Source organism: Sceloporus undulatus, chromosome 1 (assembly GCF_019175285.1).
Source record: "Sceloporus undulatus isolate JIND9_A2432 ecotype Alabama chromosome 1, SceUnd_v1.1, whole genome shotgun sequence".
Taxonomy (NCBI): Eukaryota; Metazoa; Chordata; class Lepidosauria; order Squamata; family Phrynosomatidae; genus Sceloporus; species Sceloporus undulatus.
The window spans coordinates 285,319,622-285,342,671 of record NC_056522.1 but is presented as its reverse complement, the minus strand read 5'-3'; the positions used below and the strand labels follow the sequence as shown (position 1 = coordinate 285,342,671).

Below are 23,050 nucleotides of genomic sequence, written 5' to 3'. Positions count from 1 at the left end.
TAGTCATTAGTTACTTTCATGTGTATTAGTTTGTTTTTACTGTAAGCCGCCTTGAGCTTAATCAGAGTAGGCAGCATACAAACAACAACAACAACAACAATATAATTTATTTATAGCCTCCTCCTGCTTTTTTATTTATATATATATATATTTATTTATTATATTTTATTATATTTTCCCAAAGGAAGCGAGGTGGGTTACAAGCAGAAAAATAACAACAACAATTATTATTATTATTATTATTATTATTGAACATACGGGTTCTGGGACAGGCTGGCCAGACGCGTCCTCCTTTTCCAGGACATGCCCTACATTCCCCATTATTCCCTACTGACCACCCCCCAGGATATCCCGTTTCCTCTCTGACTGTTTTTAATTCACTGTTTTACTGATTTAACTTATATTTTACGTATTGTATTGTTATGTCGGATTTACAATGCCGTATGCGGGAACGGTGGGTTTTACTTACATAGTATAAAATTTTGTTATGGTTGTAAGCCGCCTCGATCCTTTTGGAGAGTCAGGATAGAAATAAAAAATTTATTATTATTATTATTATATATTTTATTACAGTATATTCTTATGTCGGATTTATTGTGCCGTATGCAGGAACGGTGGAATTTACTTACATTGTACAAAATTTTATTATGCACAAAATTTCTATCTGGAGGGGGCAGATAGAAATTAAAAAAATATTATTATATCTATGGTCATCACTAAGAAGCAGGGAAGGTATATTTCGATTAGTGGGGTATTTTTAGCTTTCTTGCTTTGTTGTGTCCTACACACTCTCCTTGGATGCCCTACGTTTTGTGGTGTCTTGTCCTCCTTTGCGTTTAGGACATCTGGAGCAGCCCGTGTGAAAAGTGTGTTGCCTCAGGGACTGACAGCAGTTGGGTCCCACAGACGCCTGGCTCCTCTCCTCAGAGTCACCGCCAGAGAGACGCAGGGAGTGCGTACCGCACTAAGTGGCACACCAAGGAGAACGCTCAGAGTTTGTTGCTGTTGATATGAGTTTTTTGGGCTATGTGGACATGCTCTAGAACAGTTTATTCCTAACATTGTCAGGAATAAACTCTTCTAGAACATGGCCATGAAAGCCCTCGACTTCACATTGTTGTTGTTGCTGCTGTTGTTGTTAACCGCTCTTGAGTCGACCCTGACTCATGGTGACCCTGTGGATGAGACATCTCCAAGGCACTCTGTTCTTCACTGCTCTGTTCAGGTCCTGTAGATCCAGGCCCCTGGCCTCCCTGACTGAGCCTATCCATCTGGCATATGGTCTCCCCCTCTTTCTACTGCCTTCTATCTTTCTTAGCATTATCGTCATGTCTGCTCGTGATGTAGCCAAAGTACAACAGCCTCAATTGGGTCATCCTAGCTTCCAGGGAGAGTTCAGGCTTTATCTGTTCAGGCCTCGCTATGGGGGACGCAGACCACACCAGGTGACACCTTACGGCAGCGGTTCTCAACCTGTGGGTCATGACTCCTTTGGGGGGGGGTCAAACAACCCTTTCACAGGGGTCGCCTAAGACCATCAGAAAACACATATTTCCAATGGTCTTAGGAACCAAGATGAAAATAATTTTAATGGTTGGGGGTCACCACAACATGAGGAATTGTATTAAAGGGACGCAGCATTAGGAAGGTTGAGAACCACTGCCTTGCAAGGAGGGGAAACCAGTGTTCCTAGATCATCTGCTCTTGGGCAGAAATGGGCTATGGCAGTTGCCTGCATCCTTTTAAATGTTGAAGAGATGATCTGACTGGGGCGAAGTCTAATGGGAGGAGGAAGGAGAGGCCCCAGGTTTTTGTTTGAAAAGAATTTAAATTTTATTTTATTTTTAAAAATTAAAATTCTTTCAAAATTTTCTTTAAAAACATGTCCTTTTACCAAATTTTCACCTCAGGCCTATGAAACTATGTACAGTTGGCCCTCCATTTTCATGGGGGATCTGTTCCGGACTCCTCCCCAAGAACAGAGACTCACCAATATTCAAGCCCCATAGGCTTGAATGGGGCATGGCCAGTGAGTGCATGTGGGATATGCGCTGCCGGGGCATGCCCCATTGAAAATTATGGAGGTTGCCCCTCTGAATATTGAAGACCATGGACCTTAGGGTCACCACAAGTCAGAAATGACTTGAAGGCACGCAATAACGGCAAACAATGCTTCGCAAAAGGAACCGTTGGTGAAGACATAGCGATTTCCCACTGTCGTAGTGGATGGACTCTCTGTGCTTTTGCATGACATTGAATTAAAATGAGTGACACCCCCAATAAACTGCACTTGGACTGAGTGGGCCCATTCCACATCCACCTTCATTGACATCCCTATGATTACTGCAGCACCACCCATTCATCCTGCAAGCTATGGCCCAATTCAATTCAATTTCTTTGCCTCACAACTTAAAATCAAATTGCAAGTTGTGTTGGAGGTTGGGCACGTGTGATAAACCAGGGAATTGGCTGAGAGTACATGGTTCCTTTCCTGTAAAACTGTGTGTCCTGCTTAATAATGAACACTTTCAAAGGAGCTTGGTGAAGATGAAACTTATGGGCTGAACAGAAGGCCTGGAAAAGTCAGCTTCCTTTTGGGACGGTCTGTTTCGTCTTTTAGCTAGCTTCAAATTAAGTGGAGGAAATCTACTATGTCTGCCTGAGAAAATTTGGGGCCCTCATGTTACCACATTGAAGACCCTGTTGTTTTTAACTTAGAAATAAAACACCATTGGTCAGTATGTTATGACTGCAGCTTAAACCACACTTTGTTCATAGTATTTGATGGAACTTAATCATCAGAAGGTTGTATGTCAGCTGCTTAGGTTCCTTACATTAAGGAGTTTATAAACATTAAAGATAAGAACCTCAAAAGGGCCAAAGACCTATGTATTTCAGTATTCTGTTTCTGCAGAATCCACCTATTCTTACAGATGCTACCACAGTGGCAAGAGTGTAGTAGCAACATCCAATACATTAACTTAAAAACATTTATTTGGCAATTCTCCATGGGGAGGGGGGAGAAGACCCATGGAAGAGGAGAACTTGAAATCTAGGTGGCACATTGCAGCCCATACATAACTTACAGGGACTGATATGTTTTATTTTTTCATGCCTTCACTCCAGACATGGGAGGAAGCCTATCATCGATGTCAGGATTGACATAGGATCCTTGGCTGCCATTGACACCCCCAGACCCTAACTCAGCAAGACAACTATTCCAAAGGAGCTAGGGGCCTACAGTGGCATAAGTGCTGGCCCACTGCTGGGCCCATCTCATTGTTAGAGAACAAGAGTTTTGCCACTTAGTGCGGTCCTCCACACAGTCCGAATGCTGTAGAATTGCACCCTTATTTTATTTTATTCCTTCCTCACCCACCCCAGAGATGCATACTATTTTATCCTCCCCTCCTCCAAAAAAGATTTATGTAATAACACCTTTAATACCACTAATATCTCCAATCGGCCCATTATCCCTCTAAAAGGTTTAAAGCTCAGTAAAGATTTGAACCTTGATTCTCTTTGCTGATAGTCTGACATTCCATCAGCCACCAGTCTACCCATTGTCACTATTCTGTCCCACTAATGATTGGGCCTCTCTTTGAAGATTATAGTTATAAAGATACACTGCTGTGCTTTTTACCAGTCCCAGGTTGTGTATTTCCTTTTTACTTATATAATTTCTATTCGGTTTTTCAATACTCATGCTACTTATGGACCTGGGTTTCTGTAATAACTTATTTGGAAACCTCTGTATGCTATCAAAAAGAAAAAAAGAAAGAAGGAAAAAGTCTTACCTATTATTTCTGAGTATCTTAGAAAAATTATAACAGGAAATATGTCTCAGTGTTTTCTTTCTTTGCCAGGTATATATATTTTTAAACATTTAGTGCCCATTTGAAGATCAGACGTTTGGTATATCAAACCATTATTTCATTTACATATGGATATTGCTGTTATGAGGTTTTTCAAAGAGGTGAAACTTTTCACATTTCCATGTTTCCAATTCCATTTCTATAAGAGCAAGATATAGAAATATTTGGTGGGAAAGTTCTACATCAGCCTGAAATTTCTACTAAAATATATTATTTTACCTACCTACAGAAAACCATTTGCCTATTTTGCATCTGTTGTCTTTTGATGTCAAGCTGGAAATAACGTTTAAGATTGTTTTTTAAAGTTTTTAAGGAGCATTTTAATGTGCTTTAAATGTTCTATCAAATTGACCATTGGATCATCCAAGCAACACCTCTTTATTTAGTCTTAAGGCAGACAAATTTCCACAGACTTGATTGATTTGAACTACTTTTCTTGTCAATGAGAGTATACTTAGCTCTGCGTTACATAATCTCAATTCAGATCAATGTTGCCTACTTGTGTATTCAGTTTCTCTTCCACTGTTTGTGCAGTGCACTGCTGCTTCTGCCTAATTGTGTTGTTGTTTGTATCTTGTGCTAATTGCTCCTTTGTTCTCCACATCCCCACTTCATAGGTCATAGGTCTTTAAGACTTCCAAACTCCCAAGCCGCCTTTTAACAGTTCAGATCAAAGTAGCCAGTCCAACTCTAAACCAAACAAGGACAGGCTAGAAAGTCTCAGCTGAGAACGAGCATCTACCACAAAGTGAGAGTGTGGGAGATAGAGAAGCTCAGTTTGGGTGAGTGGGATGTGCCAGTGACCCATAGGCTTTGCTGTGTAGAATGCTGTTATAGATACTAGCAGAGAAGATGAAAATAGTAAAAGTGCTTTCTTCCTCCTGCTAAACAATTTAGCTTTTTTATTTATTAAAATATTTATATCCCACTTTACATCAAGGATATCAATGAGGTATACAAAAAAAGTGTTAACAGTTTAAAACAATATGAGTATAAAACATATTAATCTGACAAGTTAAAACATTTTAAAATCAGTAAAAATAATTTAAGTTTTTAAAGCCATGGATATGTGTCAGAAGCAATATTTTATACTGATACATGTCTGAATTTATTACAAAAGATACAGTTGTTTGGAAGAGCCATTGTCTAGCATTCTGAAACTTGAATGAAATAAATTTGTGAGCAGGTGCACACTAGTCCCATCCCTTCCATTGCTTTATACAGATGCAGATCCGTAGTCTCTCCATAGAGAGTCTGGTTTTCCACTATTCCCAGTAACATAGGAGTTTATAGCACAGCAAAATAAAACTTCTTACCGTTTCCAAATTCAAGTCAAATTTGTGCTACCCCTGGTGTTATCGAACAGCTTTTGTCCCCAAAACCGCCATCCGGATACAGCCCAGCTCCAATACTGGTCCCTGAACTCCCTTCGGCAGCCATTTTTCAAAGTCAGGAGCTTTCTGACTTTGAAAAATGGCCGCCAAAGCAAGTTCAGGGACCAGTATTGGCAGAGGATTGTACCTGCATGGCTGTTTTGGGGACAAAAGCCATGCAATAACATCAGGGGGCACCCCGAATTTGGCTTGAATTCGGGAGCGATAAGAAGCTTTATTTTGCTGTGCAATAAACTCCATAGAAAGCCTCCTCACATAGAAGAGGCTCTCCTCTTAGGCTGCATCCACACTGCAGAAATAATCAAGTCTGATACCACTTTAACTTTCATGGCTCAATGTGATGGAATTCTGGGACTTGTAGTTTTGTGAGACATTCAGCCTTTTTTGTCAGAGAGCTGTGCTGCCCCCCAAAACTACAGATCCCAGAATTCCACAGTGTTGGACCATGGCAGTTAAAGTGGTATAAAACTGGGTTACTCCTGCAGTGTGGATGCATCCTTGTATTGTTGTCTTTCATGTTTCATGCGTGATGGAAGCAGATTGAGAAACCAGTGCTAGTACATATTCCCTGATACATTAATTTATTCAGGTTTCTAATGAACAAAGCTTCCAATATATGTAAATCTCTGTGTAATTATACTTTTATTTTAACCAAGATCTGCCTTCAATACAGTTCATAGTTAAACACAAAATTATAGTATATAGCAGCATTTAAAACAGTTTCTTCTGGACCTTAGCAGATGGTATAGTATTGACTTATCCTTATATAGGGTTGATGCAAAAAGAATTGTGGATGACTGAAAGAGATGGTAGGTAAAGATAAGGCAGTTCTGCCGAAGTTGATTAAGCTAGTGCTTTGCACTTCTGATTCATCTGATTCTATGTCTCTGTGTAATTAGGCTTCACACAAGTATAGTTAGGTGAGTTTTGCTAGGCATTTCTTTACACCACAGTTGAGCTGCACTAGTAAAAGGTGGAGAATAGTTCCCCTGAACTAGTACAGAACACTTTAATCTGTATCATACTCACCTGGGCTGCATCCACACTGCAGAAATAATGCATTTTGACATTTCTTTAACTGTCAAGGTTCCATTCTGTGGAATCCTGGGGTTTGTAGTTTGTTGTGGCACCAGAGATTTCTGACAGAGAAGGCTAAATATTTCACAAAACTACAAATACCAGAATTCACTTGCATTGAGCCTTGGCAATTAAAGTACTGTACTGTCAAATGGCATTATTTCTGTAGTGTGGATGCAACTCTGTTTTACTTGACAATATATAGTATTTGGACCTTGATAAATATCTAAGCTGTTGATTTAATTGTACCAAGAGTTTTTGACTGTTGCTAAATTAAGGAAGCATTGTTATACATGTGTAGTATATTCTGACAAAAACAAGGGAACATTGGCTATGACACCATTAAAGTAATTAGTTTAGTTATAGAGAGCTCTGCAGAATCTTTTCATTATATTGTGAAAGTAATTGTAGTGTATGATATATAATTATATGCAATATGTAATTATTTAATAATGAAATGTAAGAAGTATTATAAAAGTAATTAAAATGTTTTTCACATTATATTTTTTCTCTACTTGTATCACCTTTCCTTGATATTACTAATGTTGAAAACATTGGAATGTGTTCTAATTCTCTTTTTTTTTCCCTAGGTGGAGGTATGGCAGTTGGAACAGTTCTTCTTATAGGTTAGTATGAAGTATATATTACACTACATTTTTTAGCAGTGGTAGCGTTATCTTTTATTTCCATTCAAATCTTAGAGCAGTAGGAGCATAATACTAGTTTTTCTTGGTAATTCTTAGGTGATAATGAAAGCGGTGTTGTATCACACAGAATAGTAATTTTGCTCACATTTGGTAGTTAATATCCAAACACTCCTCTGAAGGCAGTCCAAGCAGAGTGCATAACTAACGAGATGGAACTAAGGCGTGTACCACTGTGGCCAGATCTGGTGACTTAAGAAATAGGTGCAGTTGGCACACAGGCTTTAGATAAGCAAAAGCACTCCTGGTCACTGCAGAAATCTGGGCCTCCAGGTTCAAAGCTGAGTCCAGGAGTATAACCAAGCTGCAGACCTGCATCTTCAGGGGGAATGTAACCCCATCTAACACAGGCTGAATCCCTGTTTTCTGATATGCCTTGTGACAGACCAGGAGCACCTCTGTCTTGCCCAGATTAAGTACTACTTTTTGATGTACAGGAAGAATTTTAGAATAGATATCTCAGATCATGGGGATAGTAAGAACTTTTACTCCATGAAGATGTAACTTTTATTAATAATTATAATTAATTTGTTTTATTTATATACCGCTATTCCAAAGATCATAGCAGTGAACAGCAAGTAAGTTAATTTGCCCCCAACAATCTGGGTACTCATTTTAGCGACCTCAGAAGGATGCAAGCCTGAGTTGAGCTTGGGCCCTTTTGCAGGTCTTGAACTCGCAACCTTGTGGTTTTGAGTGAATGGCTGCAGTACAGGCATTTAACCACTGCGCCACCAGGGCTTAAGAGATTAAGCTACATGCTTGTGTGTTTTCTTCCCTGTTGTCTTCTCTCCAAAGGAAATGGTAATTTTCTCTGTTCTTTTGACTGTGCTTTCTGTTACATGAAACCAGTGTTAGATTTCATTATAATGGGTTTGAAATTTATGTGCTTTCCACCATTTTTTCAGTAAAATTGCAGAATGCTAGGCAGTGCCATTGAATCACAAATTTTGCAGGATGGTTCATTCATACTGGAACTGTTTATTTTTACTGGAACTATTCACATATATTGGAGTTGGAATAAAGTTTCACTGTTTAGTTTATAAAGATTGAAACAAACTATAGTACTTTCTGGAACATCTTCTAAAAAACATTGCTACTCTAAAATAACATGCATTCTTGGTTTCTTATATCCAACAACATTGTGATTTGATGAAATGTCCCCTACCCATATGCTAAACTCAGGGAGTGGGAGTGGAAATAAAAAAGGCAAAGAAAACTATACACTAATAGTGACATGCCCATCAAAAAAGAAATGATTCTCCCCCCCACATTGCCGAGGCAACAGAGGCAGAAATACTGTATATACTCATGTATAAGTCTAGAAATTTTATTAAAAAAATTAACCCCCCCCCAAAAAAAAACGAAGTCATAGAATCATTGATTTGGAAGAGAACACAAGGGCCATCCAGTCCAACCCCCTACTATGCAGGAACTCTCAATCAAAGCATCCCCAACAGATAGCCGTCCAGCCTCTGTTTAAAGACTTCCAAGGAAGAAGACTCCACCACATTCCGAGAGAGTGTGTTCCACTGTCGGAACAGCCCTTACTGTGAGGCAGTTCCTCCTAATGTTTAGGTGGAATTTCTTTTCTTATAGCTTGCATCCATTGTTCCGGGTCCTGTTCTCTGGAGCAGCAGAAAACAAGCTTGCTCCCTCCTCAATATGACTTCCCTTCAAATATTTAAACAGGTCTATATCACCTCTTAATTATCTCTTCTCCAGACTAAACATCCCCAACTCCCTGAGTCTTTCCTCATAGGGCATGGTTTCCAGACCATTCACCATTTTAGTTGCCCTCCTTTGGACACAGTCCAGTTTATCAACATCCTTTTTGAATTGTGGTGCCCAGAACTGGACACAGTATTCCAGGTGAGGCCTGACCAAAGCAGAATACAATGGCACTATTACTTCCCTTGATCTAGAGATACTATACTTAGACTTATACTCATATATTATTATGATGTTACCAAGATATGACAACCTCAACCTGATCATCTTGGCTTCCAGGGAGATTTCTGCCTTGACCTGCTCTAGGACCAATTTTGTTGTCTTTTTGTCTAACCATAGTATTCTGAGCTTGTTTCTCCAGCACCACATCTCAAATGAGGTGATTTTCTTCTTATCTGCTTTTTTAATTGTTCAGCTCTCACATTCCTATCTGGTGATGGAGAATACAATGGCTTGGATGATTCCAACTTTAGTGCTCAGTTGTATATCTTTACTCTTTAGGATCTTATCTAGTTCTTTCTTTGCTGCTCTTCCCACTCCTAGTCTTTTTCTGATTTCTTGACTGTAATCTGTAAACTGATCGATGCGTATCATAGATTGTTGATGTTCTTTCCTCTAGTCTTCACTCCTTCTTGTTCTGAGTTTACACCTGCTCTTTGTATGATATTTTCTGCATACAGACTGAACAAATAGGATGATACAATGCAGCCTTGCTGACCCCTTTGCTAATTGGGAACCATTCTGTTTTTCCAATTTTCTATCTAACCGTAGCCTCTTGTCCTAAGTACAGATTTCTCATTAGGACTATCAAATGTAGTGGCACTCCCATGTCTTTTGAGAGCCATCCATAATTTTTTGTGATCTATACAGTCAAAGGCTTTGCTGTACTCTATAAAGCACATGCTGATTTTTTTCTCGAATACCTTAGGATACTCCATTTGCCATCTGATGTTTGTGATGTGATCCTTAGTACCTCTACCGTCTATTATCCCCTCTGTTGCAAGCCGCCCGGATTCCCAGTGATTGGGCGGCATATAAATAAATCCTATTATTATTATTATTATTATTATTATTATTATTACCTTTCCTAAACCTGCTTGCACCTCTGGGATTTCTCTGTCCATATGTGGCTGGCGTCTGTGCTGCAGAATTTTTAGCATTATTTTGCTTGCATGGCAAATTAATGCAATGGGCTTATAGTTGCTGCAGTATTCTGTGTCTCCTTTTTTATGGATAGGGATGTATATTGATAGTTTTCAGTCTGTTCACCACCATTGTGTTTTCCATTTTTGTTGACGTATATTAGTTAACACTACAGTTGAATCTTGTCTATGTTGACATGGCATGTGGAAAGGGTAAATATGAGAAAAAACAAAAGTAGAATTAGATATGGAAGGAATCCATATCGGTTAGATATGGAAGGAATTAGATATGACTATTTTAGGAGGGATGAGCTAATACTTCCTGCTTTAAGAAAATATTTACAGTTTTTCACAAAATGTGGCTGTCATGGGTTTATGTGAAACAGTTGTTTACCACAGGGTCTTTCATTACAAAAGAAGCAAGCTGAAAAATGTGAATGAAACAGAAAATATGAAGCTTCTTGATAATAAAGGATGACAAATTCTCCACTTCCTAAAATAAGGCAGGGAAACAGTGCAAGTATCTAATAGGAAGGTAGTCTGTTATTGCTGAGCTGGACATATATGCAAGACATATAATTTGACTTAATCTGGAGAAGGTATGTGTGTATTTGTAGATTAACTGCATTCTTCATTGAGTTAACTTATCAGTTCGGTCATTTTTACCTCCCTGTTTTTAAAAAGATTGCTATTTCAGGGTCCAGGAACAGTGATGTCCCTGCACCAGGTGACACCTAGTGTGTGGGGGTGGGACTTCTGGGATGGGCAGGACATCCAGTCCCGGACTTCCAGTGGGGTTTTCTGAAGTCTGGGACTGGAAGGACGTCCGGGAGGGCACGCCAAAGCCACATCCCCGCAGCCACAAGTGGTGCCCATGCAGGCTCAAGGAGTGCCCGCATGGGCATGAGGAGTATTGGCATAGGTGTGAGGAGCTCCTGCCAAGGGTGGAGCAGCACCTATGAGGGCTGAAGCAGCACTCACAGGGGGTGGGGAGACAACCAGGTATCACCTCCCTTCTGGGGTGTCACCTGGTGTGCTCTGCACTCCCTGCAGCCCCCCCCCATGACGCTACTGTCCAGGAATAGTAACTGGAAAGGTGGAAGTAAAGGCATTTAGTGTTCAGTTCCTGATGTCACACATACACAAACACACTCTCCATATAACGTGATATAGAATTCTGAATCTTAGAAAGTGATTTTTAAAAAAGTTGTGCAATCGCACTGAAGATTTTCAGTGTTTATCGTGCTTATGCCATGAAGATCCAGGAATTCTCCAGCAACAAACCATTCATGGGGAAGTCCCGGTCATAGGATCAAGAGAAAACTCTCCCCCCACATTAAATTAAAATTTGATTAGATTTGTATTGGATGAGATGATCTTTCAGATACCTAGTCAGCAGCATTTTTGACCTGAGTGTCAAAAACAAAGTGTTTTGTGTGGGTTTTTTTTTAAAATTGAATGTCTCATCAGTAATGATAACTATAGTAACATCCTGTCATGAGATTAGTCTAGACAAGCTCTCTGTATCATGAAACTAAAGCTGTCAAACTAAGCCTCCTTGGAGGATATTTCAGCATTACATATCAAGTGCAGTAAAAAGGTTATTTTTTTAAAAAAGTGTATGTTAAGGTCAAACTAAATTGAATATGAAACATTCAAACAAAATATTTGCTTTATTTTCTGTTATCTTATCTTGAAAATGAAATTGTGAAATGGTTTATCACATGGTTGGTATTTTTTAAAAACACTATTTGAATTTCATTGGTCTTCAACCTTTGATTGGGTTTTGGCATCACACTGTTGGCATCACCATCAGTTTCTTTTTTCTTTTTAACTAAAGATTTTTAAAAGTGAATAAGAAAGGCACTCAATTCAGGCATCACATTCCTTCTCCAATAAATCTGAGTGTGTTGGATCAAGAATATACAACCTTGATTTGTAGGAACTCTCAGATCATAGTTTTCAGTTATGTCACAGTAAATTAGTTTGACAAACCTAGAAGAATTTAATCATTAGACACCAGAAAAAAGAAGAAAGAAAGGGGATTATTGGACCTGGAATGTACTATCTAAAATGATCCAGTGAGAGAGAAGGGGAGAAACTTATGGCTTTTCATAGCATGGATTTTTGCTGGCAGAACAACAGAATCCTGCAAAAGTAAAGGCAGTCTCCCACTGCTGCCTCTGTGCACCCCAAATCCTGCTCCAGTGCATTAAGAAATTATCTGTGTAGATTGTGGACAATTCTTAAGCCACTTGGGGAGGGGAAAGCAAAGAAATCCCATCACTGTTGCACTGCAGTGCCAATGCCATACTGGATTTGGGGCCTGTGTCATGTAAATTTAAAATGCCTGTTCCTCTTGGAAAGAAACAAGCGACATCCTTAGCTATTATATGAGTTTGTCTGCAATCTACAGTGATACCGATAATGCTGAAAACAAAAATAAATATGAAATTGCTATAAATTACAGTTGCTTCAGAGGTAATTTCAAAGCATCACAACTGTTTATCTTAAATATATTCAGAATGCCAAATTACAGACCAAAATAATCTGTATGTATTATTTCTTAATTAGTTGATAGTACCAAGGATAAAAATATTTTTATTTTTACTGCAAAAATATTAAGGAACATTTATCACATTATAATTGTTTTAACAATCCAAAAATAAAATTATATGATAAAGGTTTATTAATATTTTTCAGAAATTGTCTGCATTGTCTTAATTTTCTACAATGAAGCTGGATTCTAATAAGTTTTTGCATAACTTTTAAATTAGTTTTTGAGCTATTGTTAAGGAGGTCACTACTGTTAAAAAGGTTATCTCACAAAAGAGGGTTTGTTTTTTCAGTAGCTGAGATCATGTTTTAAAAAGCTAAAATGTTTAGTTGACTATAGGCAGGACTATTCTTGTTCAGTCTAAGCCTTGGAGCAATTTCAGCTATTTTAATTAGCTACTTTTTTGTTTTGTTTTAGGTATGCAATTTAACCTGTCTATTAAAGAGTACTTTTCACTTGTCAACATAATTGACTTTATCACCTTTTTAAAAGTTGAAAAAGGTAATCTCTGGAGAAGTACAAAACAGTGATTTGCTAAATATAATTACACAAAATATAAGTTGTCAAAATTTACCTTCCTGTTGAATGGCAGAGTGCCAACTATTGTAACGTATATGTTTGCTAACTTTCTAGTGACATGTGCTAATTAAATACAAGTGACACAGACTAACCTCATTTGAGCTTAATAACTACTATGGACATTATTAAAATATTTTAGATTGTGGGGATGATTAAAACAGTGTCATCTCTTCACTTACAGCAATTTAGGTGAGATGTTCTAGAACTGAGGAAATGTGCACCGTTGATCTTAAGTATTTTTCTGTAGAACTGTGAGTAATGATAGGAATTATTTTACTTTAATAACCCAATAAGGGTGGATTGTGAGTGATTCTCCAGTAGCTCTAGGGCAACCTGTCTAGACTGTCTACAAAATGTCATTTTTACAAATATACTACATGTAGTTCTCCTTCCCCATATTTTCAGTGCTCGTTATCTCAAGGAATTCCTATTGACCTGATACCATTGGTAATTTTAGATGTTTCAGCTGTGGAATCCTAAATTCATTATGGAGATTATCAGATGGGAAGAAAGCCAGGAGTAAAAGGCATACTCATGGCAAAGTTGATCGCACTGAAGATTTTCAGACACATCGTGCTTATCCCATGAAGATCCAGGAATTCTCCAGCAACGAACCTTTCTTGGGGAAGTCCTGGTCATAGGAGCAAGAGAAAACCATTCCCCCAAATTAAATTAAAATTTGATTAGATTTGTATTGGATGAAATGGTCTTTCAGATATCTTGTCAGCAGCATTTTGGACCTGATGCAATTTCCAATGGTAACCCCTTCTAGAGTGTTTTAGCAAGAATCCAAATGTCATGTAATTAGGGTATGCATCACTGTAACAAATGAAGCTGGTGCATTAGTATTAACTTTGCAAGTGAGTTTCCAACCACTGCCAAAACCTGGGCATTGAGGCTCAAATCTGTGTCCAGGAGTACACTTAAGCTGCAGTTTCAGGGGGAATGTAACTCCATCCAGCATAGACTGAATTCCTGTTCCCTGATTAGTCTTTTGATTGACTAGGAGCACTTACATCTATTTCTTATAGTAAAGGATACAGAGCAGGCACTGCCTCCATCTGTTTCAAATATCTGTTTCAGCAGTGTGTTTTTATTCCATAGGCATTTGATAAATAACAAACTCATAAAAATGTCTCCTACTCTTTTCCATTTTGCATATTTACATACAGTATACAGGCTTCTTGTTTCTTCCTGAGAAGCATTGTGACAACACTCTTGTCTTTCCATAGCTGAGAGTCATCCATACAAGTTTTTGCCTGAAAGGGGGGACTACAGTGTTTGAAAGGAGTTCAACAGGGAGAGTATCTTTACCCGAGTGGAAAACAGTTGTCAGCTTTAGGTCCTGGGTGTGCCCTGTCATTACCTCAGTTTGCCTAAGGATTGCAGGCTTGTCTTGCATCCGTCTTTCTTTGTCACTAAAGGTGATACAGTTGGCTGGAAAATCCTCTGTGAGAACTCCCTGTGTTCTTTAAGGGTTCGACAAAGTTGTTGATGCATACCAACCTATGTATTTGTGGAACATTTCAGGGCTCATCATACCCACAAAAATCTAGAAAGCAGCAATGCTATTCCCTTTCCACATCATTCATATGCAGGAACAACCTCCTGGTACACCTTGGCCAGCTCCACTAGCTGTAGCATTGTATTCTGGATCACCATCTTTCTTTGGACTACAGAGTCAAAAGAGAAATCAATAAAAACGAATGTCTTTCAGTGTCTCCTCCCGCCTTGTTGTTGTTGCTAATTGTCCTCTAATCGTCCCCGACTCATGGAGACCGAGTGGATGAGACCACTCCAGGCCCCCCTATCCTCCATTGCTTTCCTTACGTCTTGTAGATTCATGCCCAAGACCTCCCCGATTGAGGCATGCGGGCTTCTCTCTCTTTCTACTGCCCTTCACCTTCCCTAGCATTATTGTCTTTTCTGGTGACTCATGCTTTCTCATGATGTCACCAAAGTATTAGACTTGAGGCTTAATTTGGTCATTGCCGCTTCCAGGGAAATTTATGGCTTTATGTGCTCAAGAATCTATTTGTTTGTCTTTTTGGCTGTCCATGGTATCATAGAATAGAATCATAAGTTGAAAGAGACCACAAGGGCCATCCAGTCCAACCTCCCCTGCCATGCAGGAACTCATAATCAAAATACTCCTGACAAATGGCTATTCGGTCTCTGTTTAAAAACTGCCAAAGAAGGAGACTGAACCACTCCCTAAGGCAGTGTGTTCCACTGTCAAACAGCTCTTAGTGTCAGGAAGTTCCTCCTAATGTTCAGGTGGAATCTCTTCCTATAGTTTGCATTCATTGTTCTGTGTCTGGAGCAGCAGAAAGCAAGCTTGCTCCATCCTCAATATGACACCCCTTCAAGTACTTAAACAGGGCTATATATCACTTCATAACCATCTCTTCTCCATACTCAACTCCCTAAGTTGCTTCTCATAAGGCATGGTTTCCAGACCCTTCACCATTTTGGTTGCCCTCCTCTGGACTCAGCACTCTTCTCCAGCACCACAATTCAAAAGAGTTTATTTTCCTCTTGCATACTTTCTTCTCTGTCAGCTCTCACATTGGTACATAGTGATGGGAATACAATGGATTGGACTATTCTATCTTTAGTTTTCATTTGAATATCTATGCATTTTAGGATCCTGTCTCGTTCTTTCATAGCTGGCATTCCCATTCCTAGTCTCCTTCTGATTTCTTGACTGCACTCTCCCTTCTACTCAAAGTTTGATCCAAGGTATGGGAAATCTTTCACTATTTCCATTTCCTCATTGTCTAGGTTGTATTTATTAGATCCTTCATGGACGTTATTTTTGTTTTCTTTATATTCAGCATTAAGCCTGCTTTTGCACTTTCTTCTTTGACCTTCCTTAAACATTGTTCCAGATCTGTAATATGGTGTCATCCACATACCTTAGACTGTTGATGTTTCTTCCTCCAATCTTCACTCCTCCTTCTAGTCTAAACCTGCTCTTCTTAGAATATTGTCTGCATGCAAGTTGAACAAATAAGGTGATAGAATGCAGCCTTGCCTTGACTCCTTTGCCAGTTGGGAACCATTCTTTTTCTCCATATTCTGTTCTAACAATAGCCTCTTATCCTACATACAGATTAGAATCATAGAATAATAGACTTGGAAGAAACCACAAGGCCCATCCTGTCCAACCCCCTGCCATGCAGGAGATCTCCATCAAAGCATACAGAGTACAGTACCTCCTCAGAGGAAAGAACCCTTTTGAGGGCATCCTCAAAAGACACCACTTGACTGATGATAACATAAGCTGTATCCTGGATCATCCCCCCCACCACCACCTGTGCTTCTGACAGAACATGGCCTCCCTCCTATGGGTACCCAGGACATTTACCTTCCCTATCACAAACTTGAACCAGCTTTTCTTTGTGTTGTAGGCTCTGTCATATACTTGCATCCCAGGGGTAAGTTCAGGCAAAGCCTGAATAATTTTTTGCCAGCATTGTTTCTCAGTGCTTATCTAGTTGTTCCATTTATGCTGCTGCTTTCCAGCAGGATGTTCATCACTATTCTAAAAACATCCGGAAATGTCCTTTTCCATATCCATGGGACTTAAAATGAGGTGATGTTACTGAATGTATATGTGGTGATGGTTAAAAACACCCTTAAATCATGGAGATGCAGGGCAAATATCTTTATGCATGATGTATGCTGGGATGTATTTGCTCAATAACTTTGTGCTCTTGCTCAATTTGCACATTATACTTACCTGAAACTTGGTTTTTCCATAGCTATATTATCTGAATTATAAGGAAATATTCACCATACATTTTTTTTCTTAAATTATGTGTAGGAAAAATACAAGAAGAGTCAGTTTCTATTGTGCCAAAATACCTGTAAGAAACAATTTGAGTGAGGAGGGATCCAGGCTGTGCAGGGTTTCCTTAGTAGCATAACTATTGAGGCTGGGAACAATGAGTGCTATCAGAAAAGCCTCATATGTGAGTGCACTTTAGATCTTTTGAATAAACAAAAGTTTAGTGACCTAGAAATGAATCAATAAAAAGCTATTCTCTGTGAGACAAACTGAAGAGCTGAAGGATTCTTATAGAAGCATTGACTTTTATCATTCAAGAAACATTGTTTGTAAAGGCTTTCTGAAACACATGTAATCTTTTGAACACTTTAACACACAGTGAGGTGTTCCATGTTTACTTTGCACTCTCAGTTTAGTTCTACTGTAAACCTAGCATTAGAAAAACCAAAATTACATATATAATTAGGTACACTGCAGAAATAATGTTTGAAATACAGCCACACTCTTTTAGCAATGCATTTTTATGTAATGTTTGCTAACACAGCATAATGCAGGTATTACTCCAATAACACTTCAGCTCACATGTAGTTTTTTTATGAACTATAGTAATATGCGATCCACAGACAGCCTGTTTTGTTTTAATTAGTTTAGATCCATCAATATGATTAAATCTACATGTAATATATCCACGTTCTAGGTTTAGAATCTGTAGTGCCTATGCAAAGAAAGATAATTGTTTGGCTGGATAATGAATAGATGTGTGGGGAGAGATAGTGGTACCATTATTCACAAAGGTCAGTCCTTTAAAAAGTTTGAAAAGGCTTTGAAGAGCTGTGTGGGGAAAGAGTGGGAGGTGAATAACACTGGCTGTAAAATGTTTTTGCTTATGAACAAATGGGGGTGCAAACGTATGGGGTGGATGCATACGTTGTACACACAAGAGTATTATTATTATTATTATACCTTTATTTATAAAGCGCTGTAAGTTTACACAGCGCTGTACATAAATTTTTTAGTCAGACGGTTCCCTGCCCTCAGGCTACAACTAAGAAGACACGACACAAAAGGAGAGGGGGAGTGGTGGGGTGGGGAATAGGATCAGGTCCAGCAGATCTTCTCCACCTCCGAGGCCTGGACCAAGGCAGATGGACTGGAGGAAGGTTGGCTTCTTGATGGATAGTTAGAAGGAGGCTTCTGGGTCAGAGGGGCTCACCTCTGGGAATGCTTCTCTAAACAATATAGTCTTTAATTCAGTTTTGAAACTGGGTAGAGAAGTGATGAGGTGTGATGATGTGGGGGAAGAAGGTTCCAGGAGTAAGGGGCAAGCAACAGAAGGGACGAATTCGGGAGGGGGCAGTGGTAGTCCTACACTGTGACAGGAGACCCTGACTACCAGAGCGGAGGGTGCGAGTAGGAATGTAAGGAGAAAGAAGGTCAGATAAGTAAGGAGGGGCCAAACCATGGAGGGCTTGAAAGTCAGTAACAAAAGCTTGTACCGGATGTGAAGGGGAAGGGAGCCAATGAAGGGAGGATAAAAGAGGAGAAACATGGTCAAAGCGGCAGCGGATGTGACAATACGGGCAGCTGAATACTGGACAGAGATTAAGGATGGGGTGTGAAAGAGGAAGACCCTGTTAAGGAGGGTTACAATAATCTAGTCGCGAAACCACTAGGGCATGGACCAGAGTCTTGGGCAGTAGAGATTGAGAGGAATGGACGGATCTGGCAAGTTGTGGAGAAAGAATCTACAGGTCTTGGCGGTGGCCTGGATCTGGGAATAAATGAGAGAGAAGAGTAAAAAATGAAGCCAAGACTGCGGGCTTGATGAACCGGTTGAATAGAAGTGTCGTCGACAGAAACAGAAAAGAATAATGAAGGGTGGGTTTAGGTGGAAAGACGAGAAGCTCAGTCTTAGACATGTTGAGCTTCAAGCGCCGAAGCCGCATCCATTGAGAGATGGCAGTCAGACACGAAGAAAACTTGCTGTTCAAGCCTCTCGAAAGGTCAGGAGTGGAGAGATACAGCTGAGTGTCGTCGGCGTACATGAATAGGAGAAACCAAAAGAACTGATGAGTTTACCTAGAGACAGTGTGTATAGAGAGAACAGAAGGGGACCCAAGACAGAGCCCTGGGGAACTCCAACAGATAGCGGAACAGAGGATGAAGTCTGACCACCCGTGACCACTCCGCAAAAGATCTATCTGACAAGTAAGATTTAAACCAGTCGAGAGCAGAGTCGGCGAACCCAAGGTCAGAAGATTAAATCACAGGAGACAGTGATCAACAGTGTCAAAGGCTGCAGACAAATCTAGAAGAATAAATAAGATAGAGGCCGTTTGCCTTGGCCCGCAAGAGATCATTTGAGATCTTGAGAGGCTGTCCTGTAGAGTGCCGAGTAGATTGAAGTAGTACTGTCTACATACTGTTAATTCTTCAGTTACTGAAATAAAACATTATTTGTAATACTAGCTACAGTAGAATCATACCAGTTTTAAAAATTTATTAATTGATCATGTCAACAGGTTTCTTCTCCTGGTAAATTTTGGCTGCAGTGGCACATCTCTTCCTGTGGCAGTAGTTCGGGCACAGCTGGTGTCTAGTTCATTTCCTACTTCTAAAGCAACCTAAAGTTGCCTGCAGCATACATCTCTGAACTCTAAGCACAGCAACAAAATATAATCTTGGTTCAAATCCCCTTATGTCAGATTTTAATATTAATATCCTATTGCGTATTCTTGAAGTCAAATCCCTATGCACATAAAAGATGTAGAGGAATTCAGCCTTTCCTGTCTTTTTGTAGATGGAAAAATTGTGAACAGTTGTTTACCTTTTGATATAATACAGAGGATAACCTTAATGCAGCCACGCTTCAGAATTTGAAATTCGCAATAAAAGGAAAGATGGAACAAATTGCAGGGAACAAATCCCCTTTCACAAGTGATGGAAGAGGGCCCTTATCTGATTCTGTTCCACCTGAAGCAGCATAACAGAGCAGAGCATTTTTTATAGATATTTGAAAATACATTATACAGCAGTCTTTCTTACATGTAGGTAAACTCGGGTTGAACACTGAGATTACATATACAGTACATAGTAAAGAATTGCATTGACATTTAGATTTATAGCAGACCCTGTCAGTTGGTGATGATATAATGATAACTTTTAGATTTATTTATCTACAAAAGTGTCAGATATTTATTTGTATATGTCAGACATTCTGACAATCTTGAACCAATACATCACAGTAGTCTTGAAAGGTCAGTGGGTAGAATAAGGAAAAATCTTCCTGACGTCTAAAGTTACAACCTAATTACGCACTAGATTAAATATTCCACTAAGGTTCTAAAAAGGGAGCTGCTTTTATGGCAACAAAAAGTCATGAAAATGGCATTAACTGCTAGTAGTAGCATGCCTGCTTCTATTCAACCCTGTATGTATCAAGGTACTTTCCAGAGCTGTTCTTTTCTAGCTTCATTCCAGCTATGTCTTATGAAGACGATACTTAATGTTTGGTCTGTCCATTTCTTTGTGTTGTTCCTGTGGCCATGTACTTACTTCTTTAAATAGACAGAAATATATTGTATGCATCTAGGGCACTATTGGCAAACTTCCTTCCTTTGTTACACATTAACAAATATGATTCTCTGCTAGTAATGTTTTTTTTCCCCCACAGAGGAAGATGTATATGGTGTTTACTCCAACCTATTGTTCACGAGCTTTCCTTGCAGAAGGAGTAGTCTGTGGACATAATTTATTTGTTGCTTCAATAAGAGGACCCTGCTGACATTCTAAGGAAAGAAAAGTTTTTTTTCCATTGTCGCTCATGCCTAATATATCTGATTTGTTAAAATCAATATTAAAGCTTACCACTAAGCTACACAGGATGCCATACTCAGTTTGGTGTCTGTATTACTTATCTCACAATTCAACTCTTTTGTTCTCCACTCCATAAAGTTACCATAAATATATATCTGTTTAATACTACTCAGGATCTCCGAAGCCTGTCTTTGGGGGGAAAAACTAGGAATAACCATGGTTCAAATAACTCCAAACAGCCCATATACAGACAGAGGAGAGTGGGCAGAATGGGGGAGAATAGTGAAATCAGGTCACACAAAGCCCATATTCTTGACAAAAAGGAACAAAAGTAGCAGTACAACTCAAACATATGCTGGATGGCCTTCTGTCGGGGGTGCTTTGATTGTGTATCCTACATGACAGAATGGGGTTGGACTGAAATTCTTTTGGGGTCTCTTCCAACTCTATAGTCTATTATCAAACAAAGATCATATGATTAGTGATAGATCAATATAATCATGAAAATTTTCAGATATTGTTTTCTTATTTGTTTTTGTGGGATCAAAAACAAATGAAACTAAAAATGTACACAGCACATATAGAAAATGTAACCACTTCTTTTGTTGTGATTGCAGCCATGAGAACTAATGGGTGTCCAAGTATTAATAAAGCACGGAAATATCCCATGTGTTCAAAATCAGTTTTTCTTACAGTGTGTTTAGAGACTGACGCAGAATTTTGTAGTGACTACTCTTCCTTAACTTTATAATCTGAGAAATTTCATACTCAAAATGCCCAGGATTGTTTGCTGCTTTGAAAAATCTTGTAGTATGTCCATGATCTTAGATTTTTATTTATTATTTATTTAGTAAGTAAGTATAATTTTACATCTGGTATAGCAACACCAACGATAATTTTAGACTGGTATAGCAGACACATTCAAACGATAGATAAGGATGATTTTTAAAAAAATACAAGCACTTTCATTAAACTTTAAAATTCATAGTTCCAAATTAATTTATGAGACCGTTACAACTGTATCTATTACATTTTCTTTACTACAGTTAAGTGGGCAAATTGTAACTTGTGTCTTAAGAATCAAATCAATGATGGATCCACTTTGCAAAAAGTACATTTAGAAAAGTTCTAATGTATGTCTCTCCATTCGACAAACCATTGCCTGGAATCTGGAAACAGGGATAACATAAAAATTAGCGAAGGCATCTTATACATATGATTCATGCCAGAAATTTTTACCTTGACCTTCTAAATTTTATGATATATCATTGGTAGTTTCCTGATCATGGAACAAAGACACATATTGCTGGTTCTAGTAAGGGAAAAACATAGTTTTATAGGCCATAATTATCATAAAACTGTATAACAAGTAGAAGATAAAAAAGCCCTATCAGCTCCTTCAGATATATTATATTACCACCCAGCAATTTATCCATCATCTTTTGAAAACATGCCTATTGTAGTCAAAGCTTCTTAGAAAGTCAGCATCAAGATGAAACATTGTTGAAAAATTATACCCCTGTAAAAATCCTATAGAATGAAATACAGGACATTTTAAACAGGAGATTTTAAATATGTCTGTTCATTCAGTTCACCTCTCTAAAAGCAGTTGTACTGCTACATACTCTAGCATAAGAGATTATATAAACTATATAAATTGAGTCTCCCTTATCTAGAATTCCGAAATAATCCAAAATCATCTATATGGGTGGTTAAGATAGTGACACCTTTGTTTTCTGATGGTTCAGTGTACACAGGCTATGTTTCATGCACAAAAGTATTATAAAATCATATGTATAGAATTACCTTCAGGCTATGTGTATAAGGTATATGTGAAACATAAATGAATTTCCTGTTCAGACTTGGGTCCCATCTCCAAGATATCTCATTATATGTGTGCAAATATTCAAAAATAAAAAACAAAACAAAAACACAACCCTCTGAAATCAAAAACACTTTTAGTCCCCAGCATTTTGGATGAGGCAGAGTACCAAAGCTTTGTGGGACCTTATTACACCATACTAAAAGAGATATAGGTACTTGTAAACTGGACCCAGGTAATTTTGACAGGTGGAGGCTGCCTCGAGAAAGTTGTGAGTTTACGTGCTATTGGTTTAAGGGGTATGGGATATGTTTAGCTTTAACAAATAATATATTTCAGTGTTTAAAATTTCAAAGACCAATTTTATACATGTATTAGTAGTTTGGAAACATATTTTAGTGAATGCCAGTATGGTATAACTCTTGTCCTAGATTTCACTTTCTCACACTGATATCCAAATTTTTCCTCAGCTGTGGTGCTCATTTAGTGTTCATAGCCAAGTGATAACTCTCAACCTCACAACATTCCAAAATTGTTAGGAGAATCATTGTTTAGCCATG

The 23,050-nt window shown here is 38.7% G+C and overlaps 1 protein-coding gene across 1 annotated transcript in view; it reads left to right on the top strand.

Annotated features, from left to right (window-relative positions):
• ELP4 (elongator acetyltransferase complex subunit 4) overlaps window positions 1–23,050 on the top strand; it is a 226,484-nt gene that overhangs the window by 598 nt on the left and 202,836 nt on the right. The window contains 4 exon segments of the mRNA XM_042475388.1: window positions 6,937–6,972; window positions 20,526–20,563; window positions 20,565–20,620; window positions 20,622–20,644. Coding sequence (XP_042331322.1) covers window positions 6,937–6,972; window positions 20,526–20,563; window positions 20,565–20,620; window positions 20,622–20,644 — 153 coding nt within the window.